At 39.3% G+C, this 22,314-nt stretch overlaps 1 protein-coding gene across 1 annotated transcript in view; it reads right to left on the bottom strand.

Annotated features, from left to right (window-relative positions):
* The window catches only part of LOC121610400 (carbohydrate sulfotransferase 8-like), a 159,669-nt gene that overhangs the window by 109,806 nt on the left and 27,549 nt on the right, over positions 1 to 22,314 (bottom strand). Inside the window, exon 2 of the mRNA XM_041942480.1 lies at positions 6,752 to 6,945. Coding sequence (XP_041798414.1) covers positions 6,752 to 6,911 — 160 coding nt within the window. The 5' untranslated portion in view covers positions 6,912 to 6,945. The remainder of the gene's footprint in view (positions 1 to 6,751; positions 6,946 to 22,314) is intronic.

Here is a 22,314-nt window from a genome sequence, read left to right as displayed (position 1 = left end):
GTTTTTCTTTCCTTTTTGTTTAATTCAATCAACATCCTCCCCCTCTTCCTCTCATCCTTTCCCTCATGCTGCATGGCTGCTCTCGGATCTGTGTTTCATATTTCATGTTTTTTTTGGATAGCACAAGATTTTTAGTTTTTTAGTTTTGAGACTGAAGAACAGTTCAGTAGAGAGCTCTGCAGTAATGTGATTTGTGGCTGTACACCCATTCCCATCAAACACAGAGCAGCCTTTCTCTCACAACATAAATAAGAACCTGGAAAGCAATTGTTCCTTTTTCCCCCCCACAACACCTTAAGTGTGTTTTTTTCAGACTTAATTAACAGTTTATCAAAAAAAAAATTTTTGGCAACAATTATTTCTTAAAGCTATTCATAAGTAGCTAAAAGTGCTCACATTTTTGATAGTGACCTCTGCTGGAACAGGAATATGAAAAATGAAATCTATTTGTATAGATTGGCATATAGAAGCTACTGGCGAGCAGGATCAGATGGCAGAGAAAACAGATTATGTTGCAGGGCTCCCGTGGCATAACCCCAGGCATTAATGTTAATGGAAAACCTCATGACCTTGCAGTTGCCTCTGAACGGCTCCATTTTAAATCCAATTGACATGGACCAAGTCTGCAAGAGGCTGGGGAGATGGTGATGCAGGCATCTGATACCCATGCATGAAAATAGTCAGTGTTTTCTTTTTTTTTTATTTTCAGGGTATCCCAGAGGCCTCCACCGCTCAGGTGTCCTCTGCTCCCAGAGATGAACAGGGGATGGCGGAGCTGAATGTGGAACAGCGGTTGCTATAATAGATGCTGGGATAAAAATGCCTCATGCCAAATGTGTATCCCAACCCTCAGCAGTATGGCAAAAACATTCTCATCAAAATATGTTGTTGTACTTCTGCTCAAAAAGACATAACAACCCTTGTTTTCAGGGAGCATACTGTATGTGTGGTTGGTTTAAAAATCACTGTGATGGGGTTGGCTTTGCAAAGTATTGCTTTCCAATGATCTTCCTGCTCTGGGAGGAATGGAGGGGATAGCGCCAGCACAACAGAAACAGGCTTTGTTAAAGGAGCTTTGTGCAAACAGATGAAAGAATGGAAAAGCAGGGTAAAATAACACTCTTTTTTTTTCCACAAACATCCAGTGGAGGATTTGCATTCAAATACGGTGCAGTTCCACTGCTCTGAGGGTCATCAGCACAATTTAATTACATTAAGAGACAGCTAAATTGGACTTTGCAAACAGACAAGGCTTAAGGGATTACTGGACCTCTGACGGAGAGATCAAATTTTACCTTCGAGCATGAAACAATATGCCCATGCAGTTCCTGGCAGGCTCCATGTGGACAGAGATAGAGGGATGGGGAGTTAGAGGAGGTCACTGGTGTAAAGCCAGATGATTAATTTTAATCCACTTTTTTATTTACTGTATTCGAAATGGCCTGTTTGTAGAAAAGAACAGTGTTTCAGAATAAACTTGACTTGATTACAGCCAAGAAAACAAAGCTTTGTGTATCCAAAGAGGATGTTTATCCTGATCACTTTGCCTCCTCAGCTTCATGCTTTTCCCAGTATCTCCCAACTATTAACCTCTCTTCCATGTGCTGCATTTGTCCTACAGTTTATACTATTTATTAAAACTCCTTGAAGGCTCATTTCTTCAGTACTTTATTGAACACTCGGCTCTGCAGCTGCCAGCTTACTATATGGCATGCTGCCTAAATGTTGCATCACAGAATATGGACTTTTTACCTTGCCTTCTTCTTCTTCTTCTTCTTCTTCTTAGTAGCAGTAGTAGTAATAGAATTGACTGGGTGATATCATGGATTTGAATGTAACATAGCATCCGAAGGAAAGAAGTGTTGCTAAGGTTTTTACTACTTTAAAACTTTATTTGAATTGTACAGTTTTTATTTATCTCTATTTTTTTAATATATGTCCTGTCACAAAGGGTTGAAGAGTAAAGCAATTTTGATTCTCTGTTTGTCCTGTACATACTGCAGAATTGACAATAAAGCTGACTTTGACTTTGACTTTACTTCATGCAAAATCAGTCAATGGAGTCAATCATTTTCAGACCTTGGCCATTTATTGTGCCAACCCACCACTCAACACTTCAGTAGATTACAGCCACGTTAAACATGAAGCAAAATCAAAGCTACAAGCACAACACTGACACATAATCATCCTCCAAGTCATTATGACAAACTTCTTATGCTGCATGCAACATAAAGGCTGAGTGAAAAAACAGGCAAAAAGGTTTCTGTAATTACAAGTAGCATATTTATTTAAAAATTTCAATTAGGAGCATCAAGATATCTGAATGTTCGTTTTCATTTAAACTAACATGTTTCATATTTGCTTTGAAGCGCGAGCCCAGCTCCACCTACAGAGCCAGCGATGCTAAAGTCTACATGCACTTATGTTGGATAATTGGTTAAAAGCACTTAACAAATGGCATGCTGTCACTTACACTGAGATCCAGGCACTTGTTTTTTAGATTACACACATTTTCACCAACACACATGCAACGGGGCACCAACTTCACCTCTTCTCCTCCATTAATGGTTGTTCTGCATCAGGGTTTGTGAGGTGTCACGCTGGCCGACCTTCCACTCACCAGAGCACTTGGTCCTCAGTGCCATGAGAAATGCCCAGAGGTGTAAATTTGTGCCGACAATTTATCTGAACTGCTAGCTTTAAAGGTGTCTCCTCTCCCGGAGAAACCGGCTGCTGCTTCTCCAATTGTCCTTAAACAATTACTTGGGAGAGATCAGGGGGAGACTGTTGCCAGTTAAACTGCAGTTTTCTCAGCAACCATTGTGCAGGCCATCTAAACCATGGGATACAAAGCTCTCAAGTGCACTGCAAGCCAAATAAAGAGGTGGAGAAGGAGGGGGAGGCAGATAAAAGCTGACACCCAATGTATTATAACTCAGCTCTATTAGATATGAGCTTCTGCTAGGGTGAAGCACCATAGCTTAAGGCAAAGATACTGCTTGCTCATTGTGCTTTGGCGAGGGGGCTGGGAAAACTGTGTAGCCACTGTGCTCTGTATACAACACGCAGTCTCTCATGCATGATTTAGCAAACTAGAATTCTTACTTCAATATTCAAGAAACGATATAGCAGACAAGATAAAAGGACGTGCTTAGGCTGCAAAACATTTCCAAAGATGTATATTATATGCTTGAAAAATGGTTAGTAATTAAAAGAGAGAGGAATCGTCAATGACATGTTACAATCTTTCATTTTTGGCATTCACTCAATTTGTAAAATTAAGAAATGCTGTATATTCTGCTTACTGATTATTCTATTCTATTCTATTATTCTATGTCTTTTTAATACAATGTTGCTATTGTTATTTTCCGGCGCACTTAGAACAGGTATACTAATAGTCAATACCATTTCAGTTACTATTCAAAGTATTCTTAACCACGACACTTCAAATCAACATTGCAACATATGAATAGACAGAATAAAGAATAGACAATAATCTGTCAGTCTATACAGCTACTATTTAGCATTTATTATTTAAGTCAAGTTTAAGTTAAGTAACATGGGTACACTAATTGTATGTAGAAAGATTATCAGCCGTCAAAGAAGTCGCTGGACAATAAAACTGAATCAAAACTAAATCCTACTTTAAAATCAGAACATCCCCACATTCTTAACAACATCTCAGCTCCTTTTCACCTCTGTAAACGTAAGCTTGTAAAAAAGGATTCTACTTATTTTATCTTCAGTAAATGAACAATTCAATATTTTTTTCAGTCTGTCAGTGAATGAAATTCACAGAAACATTTAGCACAACAATAATTACCTGAACATAGATCGCCTGTGATATGTCTCGCTGATGGTCTGAGGGCCGTCTGTGCAGACAGCAGTGGCAGTAAGGTCACGGTGATGTGCAGGATGCCTCTGGGGCACATTGTGCCCTGAGTTTAGCCAATCAATTGGGATTTATGTCAAGGCAAAACATGTTAACGGCATGCTACATGATTTACATAGTTTGACCTAAGAGGAGATGGCTGTTTTTTTTGTTTTTTGTTTTGTTTTGTTTGCTGTCCCAGTGTTTTCACAGTAGCTGAAGGAGTGAAATAAGCTGAGGTGCCACATTGCTGAGAGGCTTACGCCCTGCACTTTTTGCCCCACTCAGATTAAAAAAAAAAAAGAAAGGAAGTAGATCAGATTACAATGCAAAAAAAGTCAGAGGCTATCATGCTCCAGATAAAGGCTAAACACAGGTGAACAGTAAAACTATTAATCGGACTTTCTGCTGCAAACATCTATCACAGTTCAACTCTCAGAAGTTCAACCGGAAGGATGAAGACCATCAATTTAGTGTGATCCTCAAATGCATAAACCAGCTTCTTACGAACTCTAATGGGTCTTGGTATAATATTCATGTGAATATTAAATATTAGTTGTCACGATTTGTATATTTGTACGTAAAGTGTGTATTTGTTCTGCATATGTGCTTCTGTGTGTGTCCTACATGTGTCATTGCGTGGCCTTTTTTCACCTGCCACTATGCCTGAAAGCGTCTGACAATCAGGGGAATATTAGGGGGCTGGAGAGATTCCACTTGAGCTAAGTGGCTCTTTTTGCTGCGGATTGTGGCACTGCTCTGATATTCATGATTCACAGCGCTGTTGACAAACTATAGTGTTGCAACTCAGTGGATTGCAGCTTCTCTGGCTCCGCTGGTCTCATTCCTAGTGAGCCTGCTGCACCAGCTGATCATTACTTTCTTGGAGCACCATAAACACATCAAGTATTTACTGGGTGTCCTTTTCATGTGAACTGCATTATGTTAATCCAGAAGGACTACACAGAATAACCCCCTTAATGTGCAGTTTCTGAAATCAACATGAGGGGAAATATCACCAATGAGTCCCTGATATGTATGAAAAATATCTGAGTTGAAATCAAAGGCAGGGGCTGGTCCCACAACAGCAGCAACATGTAGCTAAAGCTGCTCTAATTTAGGTGGAAAGTGTTGTACAAGCCGAAGACGCACATAAACAAGCAGCTGATCTCTTGTTTCTGAGACATGAAGCAGCTTAGTTTTACACGCTCAGGACACTCTTCCATCACGGCTGCTTAAACCCCAATCTCCTTAATGCTGAGCGCCAAGCAGATGCACACTGGGTCTCTTCATGAGGACAAAGGTTTGACTCATTTGGAAATTGAATGTACAGCCTCCCTCTATCAGGGTGGGAACTCTGACCTTGAGGCCACCGAGCTGGAATGAAAATGGAAGTATTTGGGCAACAAATGTTCTCTCCACCATGCTGGTAAAACCTGAATGCAACACACACCAAGCAATACAGCATTTGACCACACACACACACACACACAAATACTGTTCATCTTTTTTTTGTTTTTTAATGTGTCTGTGTGTGTGCGTACAGCAAGTGTACTCGAGCACCTGTGTGTGCTGCGACTGCATGAATACATACATCTAGTATGATTGCTTTTATGCATTTATATGCATTAATATGCGTATCTACCTGCTTGTATATTTATGCAAAACACAAAACACACACGCTCACGTGTATGTACAGATGGCCGTGGTGTGCTTACATGTGCATTTCTGTTCTTGTCTGTGTCTATGCACTAGCTCACCTTTGTATGTTTTCTTCTGGATGTGTGTGTGTGTGTGTGTGTGTGAATGCATTTGCATCTTTGCAGGCTTTTGTATGCTTTTGTTTAGTGTCCATACATTAGTGTAGTTATGTGTAATTGTGAAAATATATAAGGCTACTGTACAATTCATTATCATTCAGCCCATGTATTCTAGATTAGGACAGTCACATGAAATAAAGTGCATTTGCAGTTTCCTCAATTGTCTGACGAATCTGTCAGATATTATTTCAATTATACATCCATACAAGAACACTATTGATAAAAAATGTTTAGCACAGATTTTTTTTTCAATATTTTCACCCAACCTCCAGAGGCCCCAAAAGGTCATGGTGGGTTGTTTTTTTGAGCTACTTATACATTCCCTTTTAATGACCTTTGCATGACCTAACATTTGCATTCCCTCACATAAACTGTTGCATTACCCCTGATCCAAAGGAACAGTTTACGTGCTGGTCCAGTCCAGTTAGAACACACTGCAAATACTACAGAAAGGAGAGATTTGAACCTGAGGTGATTATATCGGATATGACAGATGTGTTTCTAATACACAGGAGATCAGAAAATACTTCACTTCAGCGCTCAGCCAGTTATAAACACGAAAATTTAGTGCGCACACACAATTTCTGCATGTTGTTACTGTTACACCCTTTACAAACTACAGCCATAAGCGACAACCAGAGCTATATCATCTCATGGCAACAGTCATAAACAGCATTTAACATCTACACTATGTCTTAACATAGTGTAGAGATCTCGGTGAGTTAGCACAGTTAATAAGCTAATTATCTATTCTATACAGACAAGAGTTGTTTAGAGTTTGGTCAGTTGTGTGAATTATGTTGGAAACATGTTATACATGATAATGTATTTGGAAATGGTTTAAATGCAAACTTAGATTTGTACAATTAGCAAGAGTTCACTATGTTTTTCACAGTATTTTTGCTGAAATGTATTAAATCAGTTAAGATAAAATCTGAATTTGTATATTTGTATTGACACAATTATCTGTGTCATTTTGGAAAGTGTCCGTACAAGTATCAGCCTCCAAAAAGCCATGCTAGTTAAACCTTATGGTGTTTTAGGGAAAGTAGAGACTAACTTGAGCCTTGTTGCTGGACCATCTCTGACAGATCCCGCTGGTGGATGAAGAGAACCAGACCTCCAGCAGCGAACAGCAGGAGGAACCAGAGGGAACAGGGCATTCTCCTTCTCCGTCCCCGCAGAGAGTCCACCACCATCTTCCACTTCATCCACAACATGATGCAGCACAGTCGGACACTTATGTAATGCGTTCTGGAGAAAATCAAAAAAGCAGGAAATGGGAAGAAGAGGGGAAGTGAGACAGAAAAAAAAAGGGAGTGAGCAAAACAGGCAGATTGTGTTCACAGTTTTTTCAATGTCAATTTCTCTGTGTCAATATAACAAGTCAATATTACAAGTCAAAATTCACACTGTAAAGAAAATGGCAGCAGTGGAAAGTAACATTTACTCAAGTACTGTACAAATGTACAAATCTGAGGTATTTGATGATGTGAATTCTTCCTCCACCCCCGGTTAATGGCGTGTAAACGGCTGTTCTGAACTGATTCTAATAAATGGATGCTGCATCTACTTGTAATGAAAATGACCATCCAACATCAGCTGAGACTCTGATCATAGCAGTAGTACCCGATTTGCAGAAAAAAGGAATATCCAGTACTGTCTTGAAATGAATTCAAGATTCAAGAATCATGTTGAATATAGTGTGTTTACATCAGCAGGAAGCATTGTTTTAATGTGCTCATCAGCACAAAGACATGACAACAGCACAAATTCAATTTAGATTACAGATGTGCAGAGGGACAAAATAAGCCATCATATATTTTATATTAAAATCCAACACCTCTGTGTAAGTTAGAAAGAAAACTGCATTAAGTCTAATGAATTAGAGCTGTTCAGAAATTCAACATGGAAACAAGATGAGCTGACACCTAATTCCTCCAAATAAAGAATTCTGCGTTCTGTTTGTAAGGATACAGTTTGATAAACACAATTCCAGCTGGACTGGCATGAGCACAGACCAACTCTGGGCTCTGTTCACACAGCAGAAAGACCGTGTAGCATCTGTCTTCAAATTAATATGCAAATGAACTTCAGTGTCTACTCAAGCATGTGTTGTCATTGCAAAAAGTGAAATTGGCTCTGCTTTTAGTGATGTCAAGAAATGGACTGTCACATTGCACCCTGTGCTAAAACCAGAAGTTATAAATAAGCTGTAAATGACTGTCACATTGTAAATGCCATGCCGTTGTGCTTGAATATGCAGTGATTTCTGTAAAGATTTTGATTTTTTGTTGACTTTTTTATACGGTTGATGAAATATAGCATGGAGTACAAATACACAGAAATCCTGAGGAGCTTAAAACAATGTCTCACCACATTAAAGGTACCAAACAATGACTCAAAATACATCAAAAAGTCAACATAAATAGTGCAAAATTATAAAACGTGAGAGTGAGAGACAATAAACTGAGTGTGGACGTGTCTATTTTTATTCATGTGTCAGGAGACAAAAGTGAACAGAGAATGATGGAGGATACATTTTTGTTGGTGTAGTGCTATTTGTTTAAGGAGACTACTGCATCATGCATTCACATATACCTACAGTAGTATTAAGCCATACCATGGATGTAGCATGTAAGTAGGCAAGTAAAGCTTTATTTATATAGCAAGTGCCTCACACGCGCATGAAAACAGAAAAATGAACAAACAAATAAGGTAAAAATGCAATACAAAATAAAACAGCACAATGAGAGACAGGCCAGACTACAGAAACTGCACAAACAAAACCCAGAGTATAAAAATGGCCTGCATACAAAAATGGGCTTTTAGAAGCTGCTTGAAACAGTCCAAAGATTCAGCAAGTCTGATAGATGGAGAAGATGATTCCAGAGGGTTTGGCGAAAACAGCAAAGGCACGATCACCTTTTGTTTTGTAGTTGGAGCCGGGGATGGATAAAAGGCTGAGATTAGAGGATCGGAGTGGTCGAGAAGAGGAGTACGGGACGAGGAGATCAGAAACGTAAGTGGGGGCAAGCTCATGCAGGGCCTTATAGGTAATCAAGGGGATCTCATAGTTTATTCTGAATTTTACAGGAAACCAATGGAGGGACGCAAGAACAGGGGTAATGTGGGACCATCAGCTAGTTCCACCATCATTTAACCTAGCGCTGTGTTGATGTTGATCATATTTATATATCTCAATAACCCAAGGACTCTCTCTGTTTATAATGTACATTAATGTATATTTTGTTCTTCTTGTTCTGTTTTTTACCTTCTGCTGTTGTAACAATTAGATTTCCAAGCATAGGATATCATCTTACCTTATCTTACCTTAGTTTTAGTTAAAAGCGTGGCAGCTGCATTCTGAGCTGCTTGATACAATAATCAAGGCGGGAGAAAATGAAAATGTGAATCAATAGTTCTAGAAGAATACAGAAGTTGTTGACATGTAGGTCAAAAGTCTTATACTGATCAAAGACAATACCAAGATTCTTCGCTGTAGATTTGATGTTTGAGTGAAATGGATTTTTAGATTTTTTTTAAATTTTCTTTAGCCTTTTTTGGAGACAGCAGTACAAAAGAGTGGAAAAATGGGAAAAAACAGGGGACGACATGCAGGAATCGAACTCGGGCCGCTGCCCTTTGAATGATTTCTTTTACTTGCTTGTGCTATGCAAATGAAGACGCATTCGAAACAACCATTCTGAGGGAAAGTTTCAGCGCAGGCAGAGGTCAAGCTCATCGAACAGGCTCTGAAAACGAAGCTAAGCAAGCTTTCATCCCCTGCAGGTCCTGCGGATACGGCACACATGCATCACAAGTAAAGAAACTGTCAGAAGAATGAATGATGAATGAAAGGATGTTTCATTGGCATTTTGTCTTTACTAGTTACGGTTAGTCAATTCACTGCACTGCTCAAGGCTGCTGGCAGCTTTTAAAGGTAGAATGTGACTCAATGCATGATTTGACGTCATGTCAATTTGACAACTTTGACCATTACTTTTGTTTTTATTGCCTCCTTTGAATGACATTTGCTTCAGTGATGATCGGATCTTCAAGTGCTTTAAAAATCCTACATGAATTTTTTTGTGAACTGCGAATACCAGTTTTTTAACTGATCATTGTGGGCTTTGATCAGTGCAGATGCAGCCACAGCAGAGGTTCAGCAGGGTTTGCTGATGCATTATAGTTACAGCATTGCTCCAACCAGAGAAGGAATAGTTTTGTCCTTCCACAAGGACCAATTAGTTTTTTTAACTGAAACTTTCTGTATATACTATATAAAAGACCCACATAATATATCTTTTTATAGAGGTTACTTTAGGTTAAAGCATTCTGCGGTCTTTTTATTAAATCAATACAACTTTCAGAGTTGTCTTTGGATATAAAGAGAAGCAACTGATGCAACCGAATCTTTCATAAGGCTTAAAACTATTAACCATTCGCTTAAAGAGAACGTGTCATATACCCATATCAACAACAACATCACTGCACCCACTTACGCGGTAATTAAACTTGTCATGGAGAAGTCAAACCATTAAGCCACCCTGAAACCATCTATTCAGCTTTTTATTGATATTTCTTTATGTTTTATGGGTCACTCTGAAAGGAAGCCTTGCAGGCAACAATACACACGGGATAGAAAGTGTCATTAGGCAGTGCATAAGCATGATTATTATGAACAGGCTATCCTATATTAGATGCAGAGCAGAGAAGGGAAATACATTCATTTTTCTGTTTCATCACACTGTGATGACTATTCAAAAGTCCATTACAGCGGACAGGTGTGTTTATCATTTGTTTAGTACAATTGTCATTGCAAATGTCTTCAGAATGAAAGTAGCTTTAACAAAGGTTAGAAGATGAATATACGCATATTGTACATGGTGTAGATAAACATCTCCTATGTGATGGTGATCTCTGTACAGATGGTCCTGTTTATTGTTGTTGTATAATGAGGGTATGGTACCCTCTGTGCTCAGTGGAGTTGATAACAAGTGCTGAGTTGAGCTGAGGAGCTATTTCACATCTTCTGCTCTCTATCTAATCTTCACATCCAGAGCAATAGAGAGGATAAAGACAATGGAGAGAAATGCAAAACACAGAGGGAAAGAAGAATGTCTTTGTAATATTATGTGAAATTCATCATTATGTGTTTATAGAAGAAACTGCAGAGGGAGGATTTACAGTAGACACACATTTCAACCATATCAATGTATATTGTATTGTGGGGTTTGCTGTGCACATTGCATGGCTGCCATGCCAACTCAGATGGTAACAAGGAAACTGTTGCTGCTAGCCACTATTTTTATCCCTGTGTGTATACACCACTTTGAGGAAACCTTTTAATCAGTAGACATGAACTTCTACATATTGTATTAAAGCAATAATACTCATATAGATATTCTTTACTAGGATTGTGGGCACTTGATCTTAGAGCTGGTGCACCTATTGTATCAAAATCTTGTTCATAATCCCACAAAATGATGACATCTCTGGTAATGCTACAGCATCATACTACTACACACTGGATATAAACAAAAAAAGTGGGCAGATGTCAAGGAATTCATATTTTGACTGCATTGTAGGCAAAGTTTATGTTTTTGAGATCACTTTTTCACTGCATGTGAAGACTGGAGTGATTGCTTTAAGCCTGACTCCATCAGTTACATGAAAGCAATTAATGCAAGATGGGAGGCTGAAACTTTTAAAGATGCAATCCTTTCATTCTGTTTTCTCAACAGAGTTTGACCTTTTACATCCCTGTGTCATTCATGCTGACAGCACAAAACCACAGACTGTAACCTTATCACAGGAAATCATTCCAGGTTTTCACTTCCATTTCTTTCAGGTGTCACCCAGCAGTTTCTTCACCTTAGCTTTGTACATGATAATGGGGTCAGGTAAACACCCGTCTGTTGTTTCTGCCGTTAATAGATATTTTTGAAAGTGAACAAATGCATTCAGATTTATACCCCTTTTAGTGCAATGCAAGAAATGGCAATGGAGCACAGATCCAGCAAAGTGTGAAAAGCATGCAGTCATGTCAGTGTTGATTCCAGCCATTTGAAAAGAGTGTTCTTGTTTTCTTGGCCTCAAGCGAGTGGTTGGTTTCTGAGCAAAACAAGTCCTTTTATATTGTTATATTAAAACTGTGTCCCACAAGCTTCCTTACTGTAAGAATGTTGTTGACTTTTCAGTTATTTGTCTACTTCCACTAGTACTGCAAGTTACTATAAATCAATATAACGCAATTGTAAAAAATAAAGTTATAGGAAAAATATTAAATAAAAATGCATTTTTGACATAAACCTGCAGCCAGTACAATAAAAGTAAAAGAGAAGTAATATGTGCTCTTCTCTTCTCTCTTGGTTTTTGTTTTTGAACTTGTGTACCTCCTCTGTCTGTCTGTTTTCTGATATGTGCCTTTTCTGACATCGTTCCAATTGTCCATGAAAGCTGGACTGTCAGTATCTCTAAAGCTCAGTACTGGATGGATCAATATTTCTTAAATAAGAGGGACAAGACTGGATGATCTTGCTACTGTCATTCTCATGATAAAGACAGAGAAGAAAAAGTAAAATGTGAATAAAACTGCTAAACTGTTCTGTTCTGGTCTGTTTCTCTAATAAGCACAGTCTAAGTGCTAGGATGCTGTCTCAAACCTGAAATATTTCACCTTTCATTTCTCTCAAAATGTCCAAAGATTTTAGTGACACAGAGGGCAGTTTCACAAATGCAGACAAACAGTGTGCAGTCAAGCTAGGTGACTTTAACATTCAGTGGGATGGTACGTTGGTGACTTGCTGTGGTGACTTCAGCACCTAATACACCCACTGAGTATGTATGATGGTGGTCTTGGTCTGGACCATTCACCTTGAGTGGTGTAATTTATGCCCAAAGATTCTGTACACATTGAAATCAACACTGACAACCCTTCACTTTAGAGTGAAGGAGCGACAGAAGCTGCCGTAGACAGCTCCAAGCTGAGTTTCACATGCAACTTCACTATCAGAGCTGAAAGAGAGCACGCATTCTCACTCAACTTTATCTTTAAAAAAAAGATAAAAACAAAAACACTGCAACTGTCACAACTTGACACAAACACATCATTATGATCAAACATTACTTTAATTTAAAGACACTGCCTTTGTGCTTTACTTCGAAACAGATGTATATGCCAAGAAACGACATAACATGTCCCATTTTATGCAGAAAGGGAACCTTTCTGTGTCAGAGTGGTAATGGAGATGATTCTGTGTTTGATGTTCATGTATAATACACATCAAAGAATTGCGCTTTTTAAATTATGCCAGCCAAATAGATGTGCTGTCTATATGCATGTCTTCACCCATCAGTAAGAAAAGTGTATGACTGTGACATCCTCGCTAAACTTTGCTGCTGTTACTGATTAATATGCAGTACTTTGGAAATGATTTATGTAATTAGACGCTGATCGTATTTCAGCATGAATCTGGTGAATGTGCCCTTTTCATTCCATGGGAATTTTCGACTTTCTGCAGCTGTACCATGCATCGACTGAACCATCGTCTTAAACTTAAGAACATCAGTGTTTTTTAAGATCCAGGACAAGTCACCTCTTTTGAGCATAATTGGTGAGAGTGCTATAAGAAGGTTAGGGAGTGTAGCCCTGTAGAATTTTAGTGCACTGCTCCACAGAGGAGGGCAAACCTCCCTTCATAGAGCTATGCTTATAATGTGTTTTGTTTTTTTGTTTTTTTTAAATACTAGTCACGTCTAGTCACTCTAGTGTGTCGGTGAAAGTGAACAGTGTTGGCTAGTAAACGAAAAGAAAAGGAAGCCACTGCCAGGCCCGTGTCATAAATTGATGATTACGTGCAAGGGGATTTTCCAGGGGGAGAACGGGAGCTTATAGAGGATCATGTTCAAAGCATTGCTAATTGTCTTTATTTATGACAGCCGGTGATCTCTGGGATGAACTAATGCATTAGCCACACTGCTGCGGTGAGCCTTAGCGTTCAGTGTAGGAGATCAGCCATTAACACTGCAAGCTAGCCAACGCTGGCACTTACTGATAGAAAAGGTCTATAGATATTTCAGAAAGGGATTGAGCTGCGAGAAGGTAAAGAACAGGTAAACTATATCCTGAATACATTCTTTATGTAACTGTGAGGCAGCAGCTACAGTGGTGCCAGTGCACTGAAACGATACTGAACCCTGCACTGTGCACAAATGTTGTCCTTCACATGTTGAGATGAAATGAGTCATATTTTGATTGCATCTTTTATTTGAAAATTTCATCAGGAAATAATCAGCTGCTACAGAGAATATGCAATGCAACCTGTAATTTACAAATGTAAAACAGATCCATAAGCAACACAATCAGCACCTTTCCTATAAATGCGAGACCAATCACAGGCCCACACATCGACTATGTGGGCATCTGGTTTTCACGTTCTAAATTTTTAAACACAAGTCAATGCGATGCATCCCTCTGTTTTCAGGTGTGTGTGTGTGTGTTTGTGTGTGTGTTTTGCATACACACACACGTCTGTTCCTTTGAATCCATTCCCACCAGCCCCCTACTGTTTCAAATAAAGCCCAATGGAAAAGTAGTCCAATGAATAGTCACAAGTCACATGGCATGATGTAGCGTACCCACCTGCAGTACCACAGTACTGCCACACCAGAAACATCTCCCAACTCCCTCACAAATGTGAAAGCTGTGTGACGGTGACCTGGCACGCCAGCCTCAGGATAGCTACTAGCTCAGGCAGAGCAGGTGATGACAGCTCCAACACAATCGGACATGCTCAAATACTACACATCCTCGCCATATCATGTCAGCCCAATGCCTGCCACAGGGCACTGCTGTGCTCCGCTACACACCTCTCAGATGAGGTTACAGATTAGTTTCTGTTTATATGTACTGTAGGGGTTCGCAGCAGCTCAATGACCAGCAGAGTAGAGTGGATGAATTACACAGAAGCCTATTTGGAAGAACAAAAAGGGCTTTTTTTTATAAGGCCAGAAAATCAAGTTCGAAAACCTGTATCTCTTTTTTCCAGGTGATTCTGTGAGTCAGTGTAATTTTCACTCTTGCTTGCAATATTGAGGATCTGCTGCTAACATTTCTTTTTACGGGCAGAAAATGAATCAAGCTACTTCTGTGTCTCTGGACAGCATTGGATTTTTTTTCTGGTTTCTGTGTTGTCCAAAAGCTTTTGGCAGCGGTTTTTCATTTCTAAAATTCGATTAAAAAATGAACTGACAAACTACACACAGGGTCAAAGCTATTGCCCAATTTCTCTGCCAGCAACACACCTGACCCTGATACTCCAGAAAAATAGCTCATTTGGCAAAAAGACCGTATTGTCTAATGTTTTCACTACTATTTAAAACTCATATAATTACACTCAGTGGGCTCTTCTTGGTAATGGTGCACTGAAGCTCCCCAACAGCCCACAGCTATTTAAAAGCTATGTGGAGAAGGTTGCCTGCTTTTCCTTGCACAGAGTAATCAGGTGAAACCAGCTGAAATCTACAGAGTGTACTGTTTATGTCTTCTATTAAATACACTTCAATCATGAAAGGAAGAAGTAGATGGAGGGGAGGAGACAGGCTGAGGAACTTTTGCACCTTAACATGCTGAGAGGCAGATGGTGCAATGCTGGTGCAATCCAGTATTGAGGAGGTTTTCCTAATATTTTCCGCCTCAAGCCTGTCGGGAAGGGGGCAAGTAAGGAAGGTTGGATTTGAACGAATCAGCTGTACCGACAAACTTTGAGATCAGTCTTTGGAGAGTAAAATTCAATGAAACTATCTCAAATATTAACAACAAACAGATGCACATCTTGGTCTGTGGTGAACACAATACATCATTGCTCTTTTCTGTGCACACATGGCATAAAACAATGTTGTAAGTTAACATGTAATTAGCATCAAGATGATAAAGATGGACTAATTTCCTCATTTGAACAACTCATTTGAATAGATTTATCTTGAAACTAGTCATTGATCCGTGTGAGAAGTGAGAAGACCAAACATCTGTATTGTATTGTAATTGGAGTATTTGATGATTGTATGGCAGCAGTAGACTATGCAGTAGGTCTGTCTTGTGCGAGTAGCTGACTGATGACAGGGATCACCTGCTAACTGGCCGTAGTTAGAAGCAAAGACGAAATAAATATATGCAATAAATGTGCAAGACAGCAACCCTCTGTCATCAGTGGCACATTAAGAATAACACAATTGCACAATATTTTGGCCTTGATTCAATGCTGAAAGAAGGTCCAACAACAAATCACAGGAATTGAAGGTGGATTAGCTGCATTAGATAAATGCCAAAAATGTAGATAAAAGCACACACATGCTGATGAAACTGAAGGCGATGTGTGTTCTATTAACATTTGTGGTGGTACGCACCAATTAAATGAAGTAAAAAACATTTTCAAATGTCGACATAAAAACATGTGATAAAGCCAGCCAATAGCCATGTGATGTGGTTTGAGTGTCGCTGAAAGCTTTTTTTGTGTGTATTGTTACCTTGACCTAATTTTTTCAATACACTCACTTAATGCACTTAAGAACTCATTAAACCTCAGTCTTTCAGAGAAAGGTCCTTTGGATTATTCAAGCAACCACTAAACCTTGACCTGTTTCAGGATTTACTGCTTCGAGCTCTCGCTGTGTTCCTGCCCGACTCTTATACATGGATAAACACTCATACGAATCAATAGTGCTGAATCTGTGCTGATCCCACTCATTTTTTCTCACCTATTTTTTAATTGTCAAAGGGTTTTGCAGATTGCCAACAGGGAGGTCATACCACATCCTTCAGATCTACTAGGTGCTTCTCTGCTTTGTTATTTCAGTGAAAGCTTGGTGGCATATTTTTTTTTTTTATGTGATTTTCTTATTCTATGATTTCAGTGTAGTACAAAGGAAAGTTGGTTGGTAAAAGCATTAGCTTCTTCGCTCCCTTGTGAGTCTTGTCCACTGAAGCGAGCAAAGCAAGCACAACTAGTGATCAATTCAAAAATAACAAAACAAAGCCATCCCAGTAGCCTCTCATGTTTATTCTTTGAAATATTCCATGCTAATATGCAAGGATCACATGCAAAGTGCTCCCTCACCAATTCAAAAATAGCAATTCAAAAAGCCACCACTGGTAGTGAGGAAGCATGCTCGCTACTAATACAGAGGCATCTGCATAGCTGTCCTCATTGGTTTTTGTCCTTGAGTGAATTATGCTTTCAGCTCTCAATGAAATGATTGTACCACTGAACACCATAACGCTAATTAGAACATAATTAAATTGAAAGCTGTGAGGTTTCCCTCACAGATGTGTTCAATCAGCATGCGATTAACGTGGACAAATCATGCTAGGGAGGGACACGACAGCAGCAGATCACAAACTCAAATGTAGTTCCCTTTTTGATTTCATTTCATGTTTGTCTCTGTTGTAAAATCACATGAAATGCATGCACATGTCCTTCATAAGAAAATATAGGAGGCGAAATCCAGACCTAATTAACGAGCAAGGCCGAAACCATAGTCCTTTGGGACACTTTTTTGTAGTTGTAGGTTTTTTTGAAGTTGTAGCAAATTTAATCCGTTTAGTGGTCATGTAAGATGGATTATTATATGAATTATATGAGTTGACCTAAAACAAAAAAAAAGAAAGATGTGATTAAGTCTATTTCCAGATTCCTATTATGGGCCTGGTCTCCTGTAAGTTTATGAGAGAGTCGCGTCATATCTTGCAATGCAAGTATGCAAAAAGACTCTCTATGAAAGAGTTTCATGCAAAGGAGTCATGACTAGAGGGTGATGTCCTGACTATAAAACAAAGTTAGGGTGTCGTAGTCGGATAGGCAGGTGAGGGTTTCTTTTTTTCTAGTTTTCTGTGTTACTAAATTGGTTTCCTCGGTGGCAAATGTCGTTTCTTGATTTTGGTGAACAATTCCCTAATAAAAAGTTCTTCTTTTAGAGTTGTTCACAGCCTTTCTCAACAATTCATGCAGCCAACAGCATATTCAACAACATTAATACAGTAGAGCATAATCTGCTCCACTGAGACAATGAAAGCAAGTGAAAATAACACAATTCTGTCAGAAACCCTTATACATCAAAAAACCTTAATCATTAGAGTTAGAACAAGCGAGGATTTCAAGGATGCTTCAGAATTAATTGAAGTGATACACAGGAGTTGCTGAGAAGTCAGTACAAACCCCATAGCATATTATTTTTTAATAATACAAACCCATTAAGGTCCGTGCACAGACAGAGAGAGGTTCGGTTGGTGGTATGTCTGTTTGTCTGTTGTGCAGTTATTTGTTTTCATCACAGCTCATCAATTCTTCAACATATTCAAAACAAAATGGTTGCTTTTCACATAAAATACACCACTTTTGTGGCAGTGGATTGCTGCATTAAGAGCCCAGTAGTGGTGCCACATGTTGAGAGCAGCATTTACAAAACGTTGGTGTTCACCTCTGATTGATCCAAAAATTAATATGCTGTTACAATAAAATGACATTTAAATTTTAAAAATATTTAGATTTTAAATTTTAGGAATCCATGGGCCATACAATAAAAATATAACCATCTATTATTATATTATAAAAAAAAACAAAAAACTCAGTGTTACATTGGATAAGGCTTACTCAACATGTTGGAGTAGAAGCTCATGAGTTATAACTGGGGCACATAAGTCTGTGAATGATCCATAAACAGTGTATAGAGAAGTCGACAGAGCTTCTTGGTCTGAAAGGTGAAGTCAATGCAGAAGTGCCTTGACCTGCATTCTTTCTAATGGCCATCAGGGGGCAACACCACTAGTTGCATAAATAAGTTATGTATGTAAGCTTATGAGAAAATGACCCTGCTTCACTGGTTTATTGGCTCAGTAAACATTTCCCTAATGAGTTTATGGTCTGATGTTCATTTTGTAAATGATGGTCCATTTAGAGTAAAACCGAGGATAAAGCAGCGTATGTTTTAGGATGTGGCTACCTTGTGACTGACAAGCCACTGCCACAGCAACTCCGTAGTGTCCTTTGGTTCTCAGTCAGATCCATCCACTGCTCCTCTCCAGCTGCATCCGTGAACTTCACCCTCTTTCCAAATATGGTCACTTCTGGCTCCACAAAAAAACAAGATGGCCAACCCCATAATGCAAAACTCCAGGCTTCAAATTAGCAGTCCACAAAGCGATGGGAGACGTCATGGTGGCTACATCAACTTCTCTGTGTATCGTCTATGATAACTTAATGCTTCACCAGCAAGACGCAAGCTAGTCCCTTGAAGAAATGTGCCCCATGCTGGGCATATACCTTTACAGACTGCTTTGATACTGAGATATTTGACCATCACTGCAGGCTGGCTAAAGTGTGAGACAAAAGTGTTTCGTTTATTTTTCAGTCACTGCTAGTAAGAGCAGCCATGTTAAGAAAGTACTCCACTGATTTAGCATTGTGCTCCTATAACATAGAGATGAGGAGTGGGCTACAGAGGCCTGGTCAGCTCACGTCTGTCTAACTCTACACCATCAGATTTCAGGCATTTCCACACTTGTAGTTGTCAGTTTGAACTGACACGACTCACATCACATCACTTGAGATGAACGATGAAAAATCACAGGAGTTTCCCTAACAAAAACAATACAAAAAAAGGTCTCAGATGCAATGTTGGGAATATTGTGTCTCCTCGTGCTCTGAGATTACTGTTATGTACTGTACACTACAGAAACACCTACTTTTCAGGCATGTTTGCGCTGATCAGAGCTGGCAGCTCCAATAGATCACAATCAAATTGAATATGGTGGAATATTTACTACAGGACTTAAGGGCCCTGTGCAGGGCATGTTTAGCTGAAGTCAATAAGCATCACTGAGACAGACAGGAAGCCTGAGGTCCCTGTGGGTTGGCTGGTTTAAAAGTGTATGAAGAGTATTTTAAAACTTCCTACACATGTAATGTGATGTGGTTAACTGGCTTTAAAATTTCTTCTGATATTAATGAAAAATAAATATAGCAGCGGCAGTAGTGCCGACAATCACACAAACAGTAAGTTACATTCGGTTGGGCATGTAGTCCCCTTTTTCCAGTATTTATTGTTCAGATAGTAATTTTAAGGAAAAGGCCGGTTCATACATTCAGTGTATTTTGTTGACAGATGCGACCCAGCTGTCCTTAGATGGCCTGTTTGCCACTTACGTGTGATGGCTTTCTTGTTTGCAAACAGACATACAACACAAAGATATACATCCTGGGCCTTGAGTTTGTCCATAGGGGTGTGCCATGTCATGTTGTTCATGATCATACATGAGAACGCCAATACTCTGACTTGTTGATATAATGAGATCAGACCGTTACGCACAGTATGCATGGCTGAAAGTGAAAGTAGCATTGCTGCAAACTCCACAGCACCCGGTTGAGTACGAGGTGATCTAAAAATCCCACAACAAGACCTCAACAGCTATTCTGAATACACTGGCTCTGCATAGCATCATTAAATCTTAAGCAAGCTACACCCCGTTATATCTTTGTCATATCGTCAACAATATCATTGCCACAGAAGTACCCTGAAATATTCTCATGTTATTTTAGGGTCATCCCTGTTGTCTGGGATTTTACCCAGGCATAATGTGTCAACAAAGAAATCATATTGTCTTCCAAAAATGTTGCCAAAAATAATTGATTAAGGGGCTGCCCCAAAATATATGAAAATGGTCTTCCATTGATTTACCACACTGCCTGCAACATTCATTGTGTCCCCGAGAAACCAGCCGTATATATATATCCAATCATCTTCAGATAGCTCCAGGCCCAATTTCCTCTCCCATTTCCCATGTACTACATTATACATTCATGAAACAAGATGTTTGTTATATTATGTTCCTTATCCTCGGATTGTTTGATTTCTTTTCTCACATAGTCTCTGACCTGGAGATATCTGCCACTTGACAACCATCACACATCACATTAAATGGAACAGCACCGCTACTGACAAGGATGAACACTTGACTGTGCTGAAAGTGATAAAAAGCTGTTTTTTGATTCTGTAAGTGAAGTGAATCAGGCTTTCACACAACGTGAGTCAAAGATTTGAGGCACAATAGGACAACGGAACACTGACAACTAGTGTTGTCACCATGGAGCATCCATTGTAGTAACCATTTATTACATCATGCCAATTCGCTCCATAAACCTCTGATAGATAATGCAATCTACAAAATAAAACTTCACAAAAATAAATATCATCTTCCACTACTGATGGATGGCTAGCTTGAGTGGGAGGCTGCTGGAGTACAGTCAAAGGGTAAAGCAGCATCAGTAAACATGACATCAGCCTTGCCTAGATCATGCATTTGGCATTTACCAAGTTGGTTATTTACAGACAACATTTAGCCCACAAACCCCCCCCAATAGTGGCACGGCTGTGATATTTTGCTATGTAAATTACCTGCATAATGGTCTATCACCATTACCAATGGTCAAAAAGAAAACATATGAGACAGGAGCTTGCACACACATGAACGATGACACAGCATACAGACAACGCCCAAAAAATTCATGCAAAGGTACTTAATTGACAGCAAATAGTCAACTTAAATAAATGTGTACCAACTGGTCACAGAAGAACAGTCAGCCTGTTTTTGGGATTATTTGCACAATAGTAAGTAATTTGTTTTGTTCTGATGGAGTTGATCATGTGCAGAGCCAGGTTACTGGTTCTCGTCACCACTCCTGTTCTTGACAGTATTTTTCAAGGGGTGCTTGGTGGGCATTTTTCAGGGGTGCTCAAACGCCCCCCAACAGCCAGGCCTGAATGCTGAGAAAAGCTCTATGCCCTTAGCACAATGTGAAAGTGTGTTGTTGACAATGTGTGTCAATATCACTCAGTGTGTACAGCATCATGCAGGGCTGCAAGACTGAAGCCTCGCGGTGATGTGTTATTCTCAAGATACTGTGTGGTTCAATTAAACATTTCAATTAAAACAGATTAAAAAAAAGACAGACAGAGATAAAGAGAGAGTAACAAAACAAGAGCTTGTAAAATGTGCAGGGGTTAATTACATGCCTAATGGTGACGTAGAGATTTTACCCAACACAGTTGTTAACAGGCAGGTACAGAGAGAAAAGGAGAGAAAATAATTAACAGTTGGTGCAGGTGAGATTATACAAAGCAGACTTCAGAAACCATCCCATAATAATAGAAAATAAAAGAGCCAAAAAAGAGGAAGGAAGTAAAATTATTTCAAAACAAATGGGGGAAAAAATTGGACTACCAAGTCCTCTGTCATGTGTTGGTGTGGTTGGAACGCGGTGCATTCATGCGCTGCTGTGAGCTCTGGACAACCCACACTTGAGAGTCAACTGCCAAACAGCGCTGCATTCACAAGCTATGCTGTCAGGAAATCAAAGCAGGAAAACAAACAAAAAGTAAGTGCGATCATCGTCAAAAGGATTATGTGAATTTGAAAGATTCTTCCAAAAAGGCTGCTCTTCATCAGCCAGCTGTCAAATCTTTGAGTCCAGATTCCCACAGCACATCACAACCCCTCACAGAACAGCCCACAGAACACTTTTTTCAGCCAAAGGGGGATTAAAGCATGCAGAAACACCTGAATGG

Source organism: Chelmon rostratus, chromosome 1, assembly GCF_017976325.1.
Source record: "Chelmon rostratus isolate fCheRos1 chromosome 1, fCheRos1.pri, whole genome shotgun sequence".
In the NCBI taxonomy this organism is placed as follows: Eukaryota; Metazoa; Chordata; class Actinopteri; order Chaetodontiformes; family Chaetodontidae; genus Chelmon; species Chelmon rostratus.
Note: the sequence above shows the minus strand (reverse complement) of the source record. Positions and strands in the feature narration are given on the sequence as shown.